Source organism: Aquarana catesbeiana, linkage group LG13 (genome assembly GCF_042186555.1).
Source record: "Aquarana catesbeiana isolate 2022-GZ linkage group LG13, ASM4218655v1, whole genome shotgun sequence".
NCBI classification, from domain to species: Eukaryota; Metazoa; Chordata; class Amphibia; order Anura; family Ranidae; genus Aquarana; species Aquarana catesbeiana.
The window spans coordinates 126,969,200-126,985,183 of NC_133336.1; the positions used below are offsets into that span (position 1 = coordinate 126,969,200).

At 42.5% G+C, this 15,984-nt stretch overlaps 1 protein-coding gene across 1 annotated transcript in view; it reads left to right on the forward strand.

The window, feature by feature from the left end:
• KNSTRN (kinetochore localized astrin (SPAG5) binding protein) overlaps positions 1-15,984 on the forward strand; it is a 114,589-nt gene that overhangs the window by 83,062 nt on the left and 15,543 nt on the right. Inside the window, exons 6-7 of the mRNA XM_073610417.1 lie at positions 5,563-5,677; positions 5,911-5,972. Coding sequence (XP_073466518.1) covers positions 5,563-5,677; positions 5,911-5,972 — 177 coding nt within the window. The remainder of the gene's footprint in view (positions 1-5,562; positions 5,678-5,910; positions 5,973-15,984) is intronic.

Genomic DNA, 15,984 nt, shown 5'->3' on the forward strand with positions numbered 1-15,984 from the left:
GTTCAATTTTGGTCTCTTCTGACCAGAGCACCTTCTTCCACGTTTGCTGTGTCCCCCACATGGTTTCTTGCAAACTGCAAATGGCACTTCTTATGGCTTTCTTTTAACAATGGCTTTCTTCTTGCCACTCTTCCATAAAGGTCAGATTGTGGAGTGCACGACTAATCATTGTCCTGTGGACAGATTCTCCCACCTGAGCTGCGGATCTCTGAAGCTCCTCCAGAGTTGCCATGGGCCTCTTGGCTGCTTCTCTGATTTAATGCTTTCCTGGCCCGGCCTGTCCGTTTAGGTGGACGGCGGCCATGTCTTGGTAGGTTTACAGTTGTGCTATAATCTTTCCATTTTCGGATAATGGATTGAGCAGTGCTCTGTGAGATGTTCAAAGCTTGGGATATTTTTTTATAACCCAACCCTGCTGTAAACTTCTCCACAACTTTATCCCTGACCTGTCTGGTGTGTTCATTGGACTTTATGATGCTATTTGTTCACTAAGGTTTTCTAACAAACCTTTGAGGGCTTCACAGAACAGCTGTATTTATACTGCGATTAAATTACACACAGGTGGACTCTATTTACTAATTAAGTGACTTCTGAAAGCAATTGGTTCCACTAGATTTTAGTTAGGGGTATCAGAGTAACGAGGGCTGAATACAAATGCACACCACACATTTTTTAGATATTTATTTGAAAAAAATGTTAACCATTTACCATTTTCCTTCCACTTCACAATTATGTACCACTTTGTGTTGTCTATCACAAAACAATCCCAATAGTATACAATTATGTTTTTAGTTGTAACATGACAAAATGTGGAAAATGTCAAGGGGTATGAATACTTTTTAATTGCACTGTATACAAGAGCATTATCATCAGCATACAAAGATACTTTTTCCTCCAGTGGACCATTCCATAGCCCCTTGAGCTGAGAGGAGATTCTGAGTAGCTGTGCCAGGGGTTCTATAGGCAAACAAAAGAGGGGAAAGTGGGCATCCCTGTCTCCTGCCCCGCTGAATGAGAGAGGGGTCAGATATCTTGCCATTAACCCGTATATGGGCCCGTGGCAGGGTGTAAACTAGGATCCTAATCCAAGAAATAAAAGTGTCTCCAAAACCAAAGTGTTGCAACACTTGTATTAAATAAGGCTAACGCGTTTTTCTTAGTTCCTGTTATATAATTTTGCAACTAATCTTTCTTCATAAATGTAGGTGAAAATGTATTCTCCTACATTTAATTGGTAAAAATAACCTAAATCAACACTTTTTGGGGACCAGTGATATAATTACAGTGATCACTGCTGAAAAAAATGCATTTTCACTGTATAAAAGACACTGGCAGGGAAGGGGTTATCAGGGGTGATCAAAGGGTTAAGTGCGCTCCTAGGGAATGTTTTCTAATTGTTGGGGGGGGGCTGACTGGAGGAAGAGACATCGGTGTTCCTGATTAGCAGGAATTGCAGATCTCTCTTCCTCTGTGGCAGAACGACCTTGTTTACATAGGCAGACCACTGTTCTGCCTTTATAACGAACGATCGGTGGCGGTACTGCTGATTGGCTCCCTCTGTGTCCAATCACAGCGAGAGTGGGTCTCCGGCGGCGTGTGCCCCAGACCAGGAAGGCAAAACGTACAGGTACGTTGTTTTGTGCAGCCAGGCCGCCCTGCCGCAGTAAGTGGGCGGTCCGAAAGCAGTTAAAGTTGCAAAACTTTTATTCTTTTTTTTATTTTTTTTGTCACTGTTTTTTTTTTGGAAAAGGGCGAAATTTAAATAAGATTCGTGGGTTTTTTTAAGTTAGTTATTTCGCACACACTGCATAGCCAGTCTTCTATTTGGACCCCAAAACACATTCTGCTATGCCTCTTGTGTATAGGGATACCACATGTGTAAGAATTTTTTTTTTCACTGCCTAGATAAATAAAGGGGCCCAAAATCCCAGGAGCAAAAATTAATCATAAATATCCATATAATTTTCTGACTACCTACCACATTGTTGGGGGTCCTGGAGCACCAGGATGGTGAAAATGCCATGAAGACTCCATTTTGGAAAGCAAATGCTCCAAGGTTGCTTCGGAAAGGCTTGGTGAGTCTGTTGAGAAAATATATAATAATATTTGCCACAAGTTTTTGACAAAATGCAGTAAAGAAAATATATTTTTTTTTTTTTTTTTTTTAACGCAAAGTTTTTAATTTAATAAAACTTCTCACACAGCATGTGCATACGTGGGGTTACATCATAAAATACTTGAGAGGGGTCTGGCTGCAGACTGGCGCTCAGCAGAGTATTGCTGTCTGTGTTCCAGCAAAGTGTTACTACTATTCCTTTCTAGAGAGAGTATCACTGGCCCTCTGCAGAGTATCGTCGCTATTTCTTTCTGCAGAGCATCACCGCTATTCCTTTCTGTAGAGTACTACCTCTGTTTCTTTCTGCGGAGTATTACTGCCACTCCCCTGCATATTACAAGAGATGTTGAATCCAATCTGTACGATATTTATTTAAAAGTGAAAAATAAAACACTGTCTTTAGTCTATTGGGATATGTCTCTACTAACTTTGCACATCTAGACTTTGTCATATTTGTCCACTCTTCTTTACAGAACTGCTCAAGTTCAGTTAAATTTGATGGTGACCGTTTGTGGACTGCAGTATTCAAGTCATTCCACAGATTTTCAATGGGGTTTAAGTCTGGGTTTTGACTAGGCCAGTGATAGTGAACCTTGGCATCCCAGATGTTTTGGAACTACATTTCCCATGATGCTCCACTACACTGCAGAGTGCATGAGCATCATGGGAAATGTAGTTCCAAAACATCTGGGGTGCCAAGGTTCGCCATCACTGGACTAGGCCATCCAAGGACATTCACCTTTTTCTCCTTCAACCATTGTGTGGTCATTTTTGCTGTGTGCTTTGGATCATTGTTGGAAGGTAAACCTTCTTCCCATTGACAACTTTCTGGCAGAGGGCAACAGATGTTCCTTTAGAATTTGATGGTATCTTGCCCTATCCGTTTTTCCTTCTTCCTGGACAAGTGCTCCAGTCCCTGCTGCAGAGAAAAACTCCTATAACAGGATATTACCATCTCATTGCTTTACTGTAGGAATGGTGTTATTTAAATGGTGAGCTGTATTGGATTTCTGCCAGACATATAGTTTGTTGTTGAGACCAAATTCAATTGTAAGGAGGGGTGAGCCTTTTTCCACTGTGATTCCGTTTTTGATTCTTTTTATTTTTTTCTGACATGTTGGTGTTCTAATCTTTCATTTGGATGTTATACTGTAAGTTGCACTAGTAAATACAGGGGGATAAAACAAAAACTGTGTCTGTCTTTATTTCAGGCTGCAAAGCAACAAAATGTCATTATTTTAAAGGGGGCGATTCTTTTCTATACCATGTGTGATATATAGAGCTGCAACTAACGATTATTTTCATAATCGATTAGTTGGCTGATTACTGTTTCGATTAATCGGTTAATAACCTTAAAAAGTGTGGTATATAATTTAGTTAATATGTAACGTTTTAAAAAAAGGCAATTTATTCTTAAATATCTCTATGCAGTGGTAAATATAAATAACCAACTATATGGTTAGGGAGCAAAATATCTAATCCACTCTGAGAATAACAGACAGAAGAGATATACTGTTAAAGGGTGAATCTGGTAAATATCAGATTCAGAGATCAAATTTTTTTATTTAAAAAACAATGTTTTCCTTAAAAAAAAAAAAAAATAATTTTAAGAACGTTCGTTCGATTTTCTAATCGTTAGTGGGGTCAAATCGACGTTCGTTTTCAACCACAGTGATGGGAAAATTTGGAAATAATAGAAAACTTCTTGGTCAAAGGAATTTTCAGACAGAGTATGTAGTTTTCGTTCAGAAATTACATTGATTTTAAAAACAATGTTAAAAACTAGTGAAAATTTCAAACAACATTCTTTCATTCAGCAAACGTACAAAGATTTTTCGTCTGAATATTCTGGTCTGAAAATGAATCGGTGTGTCCAGCATAAGGCTCGGTACACACCTATGCAGTTTGGTTTTGATCTGTTTCTGCAGTGCATTTTGCTGTGCGTTTTGATTTTTGCGCACGTGATTTTGCTGCGATTTGCGTTTTTTTTTGCTTTTTTTTTTTTGGCCAATTTGTTGTTGGGCAGATTAAAAAAACACAAATTGCTACAAAAACGCATTACATGCTTTTCTGCAGCTTCTCCATTGAAGTATATTGAACCAAAAAAAGCACCGTTTTGCGTTAAAAAAAAGTCCCTGACCCTTTCCAAATACGCAGCGGCTGAAAAAAAGCATAGATGTGAATGTGTCCCATAGGAAACCATGTAAATGAACTGTAGTGCGTTTCCGCAAAAAGCACCAAAAAAACACATAGGTGTGAACCAGGTCTAAGACATTTAGTAACCTAATTGGGTTAAAAAAAGCTAAAAATAGCCCTTTATAGCACAAAAAAAGCAGATAATCACTACTGTAAGGGGCTCATTTTTTTTTTACTGTAGACCTGTGAAAGTAATATTTACAGTAGCTATTTGTTCTTTTTGTACTATAAAGGGCTCATTTTAGTTTTTAACCCCATTATGTTACTGGCCAATTAATCGATTTATGAAAATAGTAATCGATTAATTTCATAATCGATTAGTTGTTTCAGCCGTAGTGATATATAATTTTTTTTATTTCTATCTATCGCTGACATTTTGATATGACTATTGTACAGATTTGATTTTATTTGCATTTAAAGCTTTCCCATTTTTTCCTCACAATTCAGCCTTGTGTGTGAGGCTTTTGTGTCCTCAATAACATGGCCGCCCCTCGTCCTGAGCCTCTGCACAGGGCGTGTTCTCTATCGTCCAGTACACTTTCTCTCATTACATGCAATGCAAATCTGTCCTCAACAAAATGGCCACCGACTGTTGGAGGCCCAGTCAGGGACAGACTGGCTGTTAGTGCGAGAGGTGTCTGGCTTGTTACATTGTCTAGAGTGGATCTCGAGTAAGTGGAGGTCACATGTTTCCTATGGACGAATAGAGGTCATGTTTTCTGTCAAGAGTGGAGCTCCAGTCTGCAGCCATTTGGTGTTTGTTACTTTAAAGAGGAAGTAAACCCTGATGAGCTTTACTTCCTCTTTATTCCCCTGCAAAGTGAAAGCATAATGGGCTAGTATGCATCGCCGCTGCAGAAAGCATCCATCTTCACCCCTCTTCTGGGGCCGCGGACTCCGGCTCTGTGACTGGCCGGAGTCATGTGATGTCACTCCAACGCATGTGCACAGGAGCCAACGGTCACGGCACTGGCCTTATAGAAACGGCCCCTTCTATAGTGCGCATGCGCCGATTACATCAGCGCAAGCGTTATATGGTAAATATCCCCAAAACTGTTCAGGTTTAAGAGATATTTCCAGTACTTACAGGTAAGCCTTTTTTTTTTTTTTTCTGGCGATAATTGTGTGTTGTTGTAATAGACCCCTTTTTGAGATACGGTAGCTGGTGTGTTGGAAAATAGGGCAGTTTAATATGCTTTTATAATAATTTTTTTGCCAATATTTTTGGTCTTTTTTTTTTTTTTGGACAGCATACAATTCAAGAGATGTCTGAAAACCAGGACACCACGCAGAAAGAGCTAAAGGAATTAAAACGGCGTTTGGAGAAAAACCTGTTTATTTTGGAAAGTCGAAATATAGACCCAGGTAATAAATAGATGTAGAAGGTAAAATGAAGCAATAGGTGCGAGTGAATGAAGGTATAGAAAGCCGACCAGTGTAATCTGTACACGTATTGTGAACTTTTATGTTTTAAAACCGTGGGCAATTTTTGCTAAAATAATAAAGTTGAATGTTTTACCCAGGGTGTTCCATTCGGCATTTTTTATACCTCTATCTTAATACTGCTCAAATTTTCAAAGATATTTCTTTCCCATTAGTTTCAGGTGAACAAATCCTAGCTGATGCAGAAGAGACACGTAAGATCAGGGAGAAGACCAAGGTACGAAATTTCATTGAATAAGCCAAGCATAAAAAGTGATATTAACCATCTTGAGATATAAAAGAATAAAACATTTTGTGCAAACAACAAGTGTAGCGCTAAGTAAAAATATAAGTGATAAATACAAAAACACGTGCATCAAAGCCATCTAAATCACATAGACAAAATGGGTGTGATAATGTAAATAAAAGATGTGTAAATAAACCCCAAAAAATAAAAAGCATAAAGGGGGGAAAATGTCCGCAAATAAAGTGTCCAATAATGGGGGGACTTTCTCCTCAGTCTTCAACCAAAATGGAAGATGCACCAATGAACAGGAAAAGACATTCAGGTAGAAGAATGGATACTCTTATGGATCTGTTGGCCGCACCTACCGTACGGTAGTGCGTCTATAAGGCTTTGGGATACTAAATCCCCAGTGGTGATGCCAAACTAGATAGTCTCCTGCTGAATTGTCTCTTCACCAGAAAAAGAAGAAAAAAACAAAAAAACTCCTTCCATAAAAAAGACATTCTTCCTGGAAGAAGTTTTCTCTTCACAGTATCTATAAAAAACAACAAAATAATAATAATAAGATGTAACAATGAACGCGGAGTATCACCTTTTCACAATAATGTCTAAATAAATACAAATCAAAATCAGTATTTAACCCTTTAGGCTGTAACGTGTCTAAACGGTTAATCCAGTAAACTTCACGTTTTTTCAAAGCAAGCTCTCTATCTCCTCCTCGTCTATTCATGGGTATTCCGTCAATGACCATATATCTTAATTGGGACACTGTGTGTTTTTGTTCTGTAAAATGTCTGGATAATGGAAGTTTATCCAGTTTGTCCCGAATCGAGTACTTATGCCTAGCGATTCTATCTTTTACTTTCTGGGTTGTTTCTCCCACATAAATTAAACCGCATGGGCATTTAATAATGTATATAACATAAGATGACTGGCATGTACAATAATCCTTAATGTTGTAGCCTCTATGTGGGTGGCAAAAACTCTTCCCTTTTATTATGCTGGTACATTGTAGAAATTTCTACAAAAGGAACGGATTACCATTGCAAAAGAAATCACACAATTGGAACAACAATTATCTGACATGGTGGGACATTCAGACTTTCAGAAAACTAAATTAGAATTGGAGGAGAAATTAACCAACCATCGAAAATCCATAGAAATCCGGAAGCGTACTAAAATGGACCGGGATCGAGAGGACTATGCTAATAACCGAGTCTACAATTGGACAGATATTAATTGCTTCCGTGGAAAATTCAGGAATGGTAAACGTTATCAGCAGCTTTCCACATCCAGTTCCTCAATGGCATCCACTGGCTCCTCTACAAATGCCACTGGATCTTTTTTAACTCGTGGTCCCCCAAATTTAAAAGCAGGCGGAGAGGAGGCAAAAACGCCGACGGGGTAACAACAAGATCTGCCAACAGAATGCGAAACAGACAGAGGACTTGAATGTGGTACATAACATTTCTCTTAGTACAGTATTTCTCTTAGTTTCTTAGTACAATAGAGATGAAAGTTTTGAATAAGGGGCTTAACTTTTGCCCAAAAGAGAGAATGGATACATTTAGATTAAAACAGGATTTGTATAGATTCTATAGAAATGTACGCTTAAAGGCTTTTTACTTCTCTAGACCATCAATGCACAGTTCAAACCCATTGAAATGATCTATTTCTAATATGGGGTTAAAAAATAAGAGCACGTTTGTGCCCCCTACTAGTAGTCCAGCAGCAGAACTGTTCATTGATAAAGTCAAGACGGATATAAAGCATTTTTTAGAAGATTGGTCTAGGATAGACCATAGACAAAACAATTTGAGTCGAGAGGAACATATCGCCCTGTCCTTATTATCTACTAGGAAGGAAATCACGATAAAACCAGCAGAATAAGGGTGGTTCCATAGTGGTTATGGACACGGTAAAATACGAAGGGGAAATAAAAAGACAGCTGGCTGATCACAATGTTTATACATGTTTGGATACTAACCCTACTACACGGGTTTTGACTAAAATAAAGAAAGTTGTAAAAAAGGCCATGCAGGCAGGAAAAATAGATACCAACACAGAAACCTTTCTGGTCCCAGAGTACCCTATTACACCTATTTTTTTATGTGCTACCTAAGGTGCACAAAGACCCAAACAACCCTCCGGGTCGTCCAATCTTTTCCAGCATTAACTCGGCCACTATGTCTATTGCTAAATATTTAGATAAGCATCTCACCCCTCTGATAGAAAATACCAAATCTTATATTCAGGACACTCAAGATTTTTTGTCTAGAATAGAAAATGTGATCCTTCCACCAGGTGCTATATTAGTAACATGGGATGTAGCTAATTTTTACACAGCTATCCCACATGCCCTAGGATTGGAAGCCTGCAAGTGACTGCTATGTTCATCTAAATTGTATGATGATAGACAAATAACATTCCTTTTGGAGTTACTCACCATAGTATTGGAAGATAATTTCTTCCTTTTTAAAGATGTGTACTATTTGCAACGCACAGGCACAGCGATGGGTTTGAATGTCGCCCCTCCCATATGCCAACGCCTTTATGAGTATGCTTGAAGAAGCGTTTATCATTGTAAATTATACATGGACAACTGTATCACATGGTTCAGATTTATAGACGATGTGATTGGCATATGGGTGGGCAAGCATGATTCATTGTATCTTTTCGATTTTTATTTGAATAATCTAATTCCTGGTTTGAAATTTAATATGTTCACTTCTGATATAGCGGTTCCCTTTCTAGATACCTTGCTGAGTATACGGGACAACCACATAATGGTTGACCTGTATAGAAAATCTACGGATCTAAACCAGTTATTACATTATTCTAGCTTTCACCCACCGGGGGTATTTAAATCTATACCGAGAAGCCAACTGAAACGGGTATCTAGGATTGTAAATCAGACATATACAAGAGAGAAGCGGCTCAATGAGATGGAAGACAGATTATGTCAAAGAGGATATCCAGGTGATATAGTTCAGCAAGAACGTATAAACTTGGATCAAAATAGAGAGAAAAATGTAACTCACAAGACTGCCTTTCATCTCACAATTCCATCCATTCTCTAACAAAATCAACAACATAATTAGAAAACACTGGTCAATATTAAATAAAAATTATCCCACCATTCCTGAATTTTACCACCACCCCCCCCCCCCCCCCCCCTTACCATCATATCGTAGGGGTAGAACGTTACGTGATAGACTGGTTAAATCAGACCAATACAGTACTCCCATTGCTCGCACTACATTTTTGGGTCCCCCTAACTATGGGTCCTTCCCTTGTCTATCATGTACCCAATGTACCAGCATAATAAAAGGGAAGAGTTTTTGCCACTCACATAGAGGCTACAACATTAACATTAAGGATTATTTTACATGCCAGTCATCTTATGTTATATACATTATTAAATGCCCATGCGGTTTAATTTATGTGGGAGAAACAACCCAGAAAGTAAAAGAATCGCTAGGCATAAGTACTCGATTCGGGACAAACTGGATAAACTTCCATTATCCAGACATTTTACAGAACAAAAACAGTGTCCCAATTAAGATATATGGTCATTGACGGTATACCCATGAATAGATGAGGAGGAGATAGAGAGCTTGCTTTGAAAAAACGTGAAGTTTACTGGATTAACCGTTTAGACACGTTACAGCCTAAAGGGTTAAATACTGATTATGATTTGTATTTATTTATTTAGACATTATTGTGAAAAGGTGATACCCCGTGTTCATTGTTACATCTTAATATTATTATTTTGTTGTTTTTTTATAGATACTGTGAAGAGAAAACTTCTTCCAGGAAGAATGTCTTTTTTTATGGAAGGAGTTTTTTGTTTTTGTTTTTTTGTTCTTTTTCTGGTGAAGAGACAATTGTACCTGTTGACATTTGATTGATCCAACCACGTGAAATGATGAGAAATGATTAGTCAAAAAAAACTGTTACTAGATGTGGACTTAATTAATTCCAGCTTAATCAAATACAATTAATGAACATGTGATGTATATAACCAGTTGCAGACATACGATTGTGAGAAAGGGCGTTATCTGTCAAAGCTCGAAATGTCGCAGCCAGCTTCATCTGGTATCGGTTTGATGTCTTTGATATTCATGTAATTTTTTACAGAAATAAATTTCTTGTGCAGCAATCCTTGCTTATCGTTTTTACATATCGGTTCAGGCAGGCAGCTACAGTATTTACAGTTAGTGTACTGTGTCCTCTGCACAGTGTGTACCTAAAGCTATCTGAAGACAATTGCTGGTGTTCTCATACTAATAATACTACAGGTAGGCAGTTGATTCTGCTAGCTGCAGTATCAGTGTGTGTGTGTGTGTGTGTGTGTATGTATATATATGTATGTGTGTGTGTGTGTATATATATATATATATATATATATATATATATATATATATATTATATTCCATCCGTCCCAGCTTTGTGCAGCTACATCTCACTGCAGGCTATTAGTATGTCTGGAAGGCCAACAAGGAGAGGCAGACAGTCACAAGCCAATAAAAGAGGGCAAGCAGAGACTGTGTCTAGAGGCAACAGTGCTGGTCGTGGAGACGGTGCATCCTCATCAGCACGTGGCCGTGGGATATGCTTGTCCTTTTTTTTCGGCAGCTGGCCGTGTTGAGCCGCCACATGCGGAAGACTTGGTCGAGTGGATGACCAAGCCGTCCTCATCCTCCTCATCCTCTCTCACCCAGGCTCAGGGTACTTTGTCTGGCAAAGCAGCTGCCAACGCGGCCTCTTCCCTCGGCTCAATGGCATTAGTCACTCCTTCCCTAGCCCCACCATGTCCTCCTGAGCAGTCCCCCGAACTGTTTGACCACAGTGTTTGGTACATGCTCCAGGAGGATGCCCAGCGTTTTGAAGGCTCCGATGATGGTACCCAGCTAGAGGAAGGCAGTAACACGAGCCCAGAGAGAGGGGGTGCCCAAGAAGGACAGCAATCTGGCAGTCATGTTCCCCCAGCTGCAGCATACTGTCGGCTTTGCTCCAGTGATGAGGAGGGAGGGGATGATGTCACCGACTCCACGTGGGTGCCTGAGAGGAGGAGGAGGAGGCACATCACCAACGAGGCAGGATGCCCTCCAGGGGCCAGCTTAAGGGCAGCACACCGACTGCATCACACCGCAGAGCTCCGCATGTGTAGGGCGTTGCTGTCTCTGTGCGTTATTCCAAAAGTTCTTTGGTGTGGGCCTTTTTTGAGACGAGTGCATCAGATGCCACCGCTGCTATTTGCAGCATATGTCTCAAGCGTATCTCGCGTGGCCTAAACATCACCCGTTTGGGCAATACATGCTTGACCAGACATATGTCGACCTGCCATGCAGTTCGTTGGCAAGCGTACCTAAAAGACCCACACCAAAGAACAAAGAGGACCTCTCTTTGCTCCTCATCAGCTGGATTCTCCAACCCCACTATACCTTCAGTCTTCTCTGAGACCTGCACTGAGAGGAATGAAGGTGTAGAATTAGGTGCGTCACAGCCAAGTACTTGGGGGCAATCTGCTATCGGTACACCAAAGTCAGATTGTACCAGGCAAATTTCCTTGCCCCAGCTGCTGCACCGCCGAAAAAAGTTCACTCCCAGCCATCCACATGCCCAGCGGTTGAATGCTACCTTGGCTAAATTGCTAGCACTTCAACTGCTGCCTTTTCAGTTGGTAGACTCTGCCCCCTTCCTTGAGTTTGTGGAATGTGCGGTTCCTCAGTGGCAGGTTCCCAAACGCCACTTTTTCTCACGGAAGGCGATTCCTGCTCTCTACCGGCAAGGGAAAGGCAATGTCTTGGCCTCGCTGGACACGGTGTTCAGCGGGAAGGTGCATAAAATGGCAAAAAGATGCCATTCGGTGCTTGAGCTGGTGTGCTTGGGGGACAGGAGCCACACTGGGGCGGAGATTCTGTCAGCTCTGCAGCGGCAGGGTCGGAGGTGGTTGACGCCACGCCAGCTTAAGGCAGGTATGGTGGTTTGCGACAATGGCACCAGCCTCCTCTCCGCCCTCCGACAGGGACAACTGACCCATGTGCCCTGTTTGGCTCAGGTCCTTAACTTGGTGGTGCAGTGGTTCTTGGGCAGGTACCCGGGCTTACAGGATGTCCTGAGGCAGGCCAGGAAAGTCTGTGGGCATTTCCGCAGGTCATATAATGCCAGTGCTCAGCTGGCTGACCTTCAAAAGGAATTTAACCTGCCCAAGAATCGCCTAATCTGTGACATGCCCACCAGGTGGAACTCAACGTTGGCCATGCTGCAGCGGCTGCGCACGCAGCAGAAGGCCATCAATGAGGACCTATGCGACTATGGCACCAGGACAGGGTCAGGGGACCTTGTTTTTTTTCCCCACGCCAGTGGGCTATGATCAGGGATGCATGCACTGTCCTGTCACCATTTGAGTAGGCCACGAGGATGGTGAGCAGTGACAGTGCATGCATCAGTGACACTGTCCCTCTTGTCCACCTGTTGGCGCACACGCTGCATGGAATAATGGACAGGGCACTTGAGGCAGAACAGAGGAAGGAAGAGGAGGACTTTCTTACCTCTCAAGGCCCCCTTTATCCAGAGAGTGTCCCTGTGTGCCCGCCGATGACACAGGAAGAGGAGGAGGAGGATTGTGTCAGCATGGAGGTGGAGCCTGACACTCAGCATCAGCAGCAGTCTTCAAGGGATCATTTCATTTACAGTCCCAAGAAACCCATGGACTTGTACGTGGCTGGGAGGTGGTGGCTGCGGATCATGTCGTCCTTAGTGACCCAGAGGACTCTGGACCGAATGCCTCAGCAAACCTACGCTGCATGGCCTCCCTGATCCTGCAGAAGGATCCTCGTATTCGTGGTTTTAAGGAGAGGGATCAATACTGGCTGGCAACCCTCCTTGATCCACGTTACAAGGGTAAGGTTGTGGACCTTATCTTGCTGTCGCAGAGGGAGCAGAGGATGAAACCTCTTCGGGAGACCTTCAGAAAGGTCTGTGAAACGCATTCCCAGAGACTGGGAGGTTACAAACTCCTGTTCCTGGACGTGTTGCTGAGGCTTCGGTCAGTCAAAGAAGCAGCAGTGGAGAAGGTGGCCATCTGACCAATGCGTTCAGTCAATTTTTTAGTCCGCAGCCCCAAGGTATGATCGGTTCCAGCAACCATTGCCAGCATCTGTTTTACATGGTGCAGGAATACCTAGGGGCAAGATCTGACTTGGACACCTTTCCCACCGAAAATCCTCTGGGTTACTGGGTCTTGAGGATGGATCACTGGCCAGAGCTTGCACAGTATGCAATTGAGCTACTGGCCTGTCCCTGCATCCAGCATTCTTTTGGAACGCACATTCAGTGCTGCTGGACTCGGTCGATCGACTGACCTTCATAAAAATAAATCAGTCTTGGATCACCACCAGCTACCAGACACCTGATGCTGATGTAATCGAATAATTTTTTTTGAAATGTCAGATCCCTTCAAGACTGCCTATGCTGATGCTGAGTGACTATCCTGTTATGCTGAGTGATTATCCTTTTCCTGCTCAATGATCATGCTGATAGCTTGTAAGAACATTTTCGGTTCTGGGCGCCGCCACCAATGGCTAAGGCCCAATTTTTCAGCCCCTGTTTAACGGGCGTGTAATTACAATTTTTGATGCAATATTTTGCAGGAGGGTTTGTTGCTGCGCTCAAGTAGAGTATCTGTAAAAGGGTTGCAGTGTTGTGGCACCAGTGCCTAAGGCCCAATATTTCAGCCCCTGTTTAACAGGGGTGTGTAATTACAATTTTTTATGCAATAATTTGCAGCAGGGCTCATTCCTGCGCTCCAATTAGAGTATCTCTGAGGGGTTGCAGTGTTGTAGCACCAGTGCCCAAGGCCCAATTTTTCTGCCCCTGTTCAACAGGAACATGTAATTACAATTCTTAATCTAATATTTCACAGCAGGGCCCATTCCTGCGCCCACCAAAATTAACTGAGGGCTTACAGTGTTGTGGCAACACCACCACCACCAAAGGCCCAATTTTTCTGCTCCTGTTCAACAGGTGCATGTAATTACAATTCTTGACATATTTCACAGCAGGGCCCGTTCCAGTACCCACCAAGAGTAACTGTGAGGACTTAGTGTTGTGGCACCAGCACGACCACCACCACAGGCCCAATTTTTCTGCCCCTGTTCAACAATGGCATGTAATTACAATTCTTGATCTAATATTTCACAGAAGGGCCCCTTCCTGCGCCCACCAAGAGTAACTGTGAGGGCTTACAGTGTTGTGGCAACACCAACACCTAAGGCCCCAATTTCTGCAGAGTATACAGGGCAGGCCCCTACTTTCAAACATCCAACTTACAAACGACTCCTACTTGCAGACGGAAGGAGACAACAGGAAGTGAGATGAAATCTACCCCTAGGAAGGGAAATTCTCTCCTGTAAGAGTTAATATGGGAAAAGTGTGTCTCCTCTCCACAGATGCTTTATCACCAATCCTTGTTTCACTAAAAAAAAAAAAAAAAAAAAAAAAATTTTCAAAAAACATTTGTCATTGGGACAGAAAGTAAGATGAAATCTTCTGAAGAGGTGCACAGACCGCAAAACAAATGTTACAGGAGTGATAACCCTTCCCTATGTTTTCCAAAAAGCTTAAAAATAGATTTTTTGGCTGGAGCTACACTTTAAAAATGTACCAGTTCAAAATTACAAACAGATTCTACTTAACAACAAACCTACAGTCCCTGTCTTGTTTGCACCGCCTGTATACTGCTGTTGCTGTTCAGAGTATATAGGGCCTGCTGGCCCCACGCCTTTCCTTTTTTTAATTTGGGTGCGGGGTTCCCCTTAATACCCATACAAGACCCAAAGGGCCTAGTAATGGACTGGGGGGGGGGGGGCTGGGTACAGGGTACCCATGCCATTTGTCTCACTGATTTTCATCCATATTGCCGGGACCCGACATTACATTAAAGCCGCAAGCAGTTTTAAATGACTTTTATTTCTTTAAAAATGTCATTTTGTGCAGGGACTGTTCTAAACACGAAACACGCGGCACTTTACAGGCATACTATAGACACCCCCCGGGTACGATATTTAACTACTTCCCGCCCGGCCCATAGCAGATGACGGCCGGGCGGTGGTTCAGTTATCCTGACTGGGCATCCTATGACGTCCAGCAGGATAACATGCCGCCGCGCCCGCGGGGGCGCTCATCGCGGTGATCGGTGGAGCGGTGTGTCAGCCTGACACACCGCTCCACCGATCTTGGTAAAGAGCCTCCAATCACGGCTGATCACGATGTCAATAGGAAGAGCCGTTGATCTGCTTTTCCTCATTCGCGTCTGACAGACGCGAGTAGAGGAGAGCCAATTGGCGGCTCTCCTGACAGGGGGGGGTCTGAGCTGCTAGTTTATCAGCGCAGCCCCCCCTCAGATCACCACACTGGACCACCAGGGATCACCACTAGGACCACCAGGGAAGGGGCAACATGTGGATGGCCAGGTATGTACCCCATGGCCATCCACGTGCCCAATCTGTGCCAATCAGTGCCCACAAATGGGCACTGATTGACACCATTATGTTTCAGTAGTGCCCAGCAATGCCACCAATCAGTATTATCAGGGCCACTGATCGGTGTCATCGGTGCCACCTGTCAGTGCCCACCTATCGGTGCTCATCAGTGCCACCCATAAGTACCAATCAATGCCACCTACAAGTGCCCATCAGTGCCACCTATGAGTGCCCATCAGTGCCGCATACCAGTGCCACCTATCAGTGCCACCTATCAGTTGCCATCAGTGCCAACTCATTGGTGCCACCTCATCGGTGCACGTCAGTGCAGCCATATCAGTGCCCGTCATTGAAGAAAACGTACTTATTTACAACAAATTTTAACAGAAACAAAGAAAAACTTGTTTTTTTTTTTCAAAATTTTCGGGCCTTTTTTTATTTGTTGCGCAAAAAATAAAAACCGCAAAGGTGATCAAATACCACCAAAATAAAGCTTTAATTGTGTGAAAAAAATT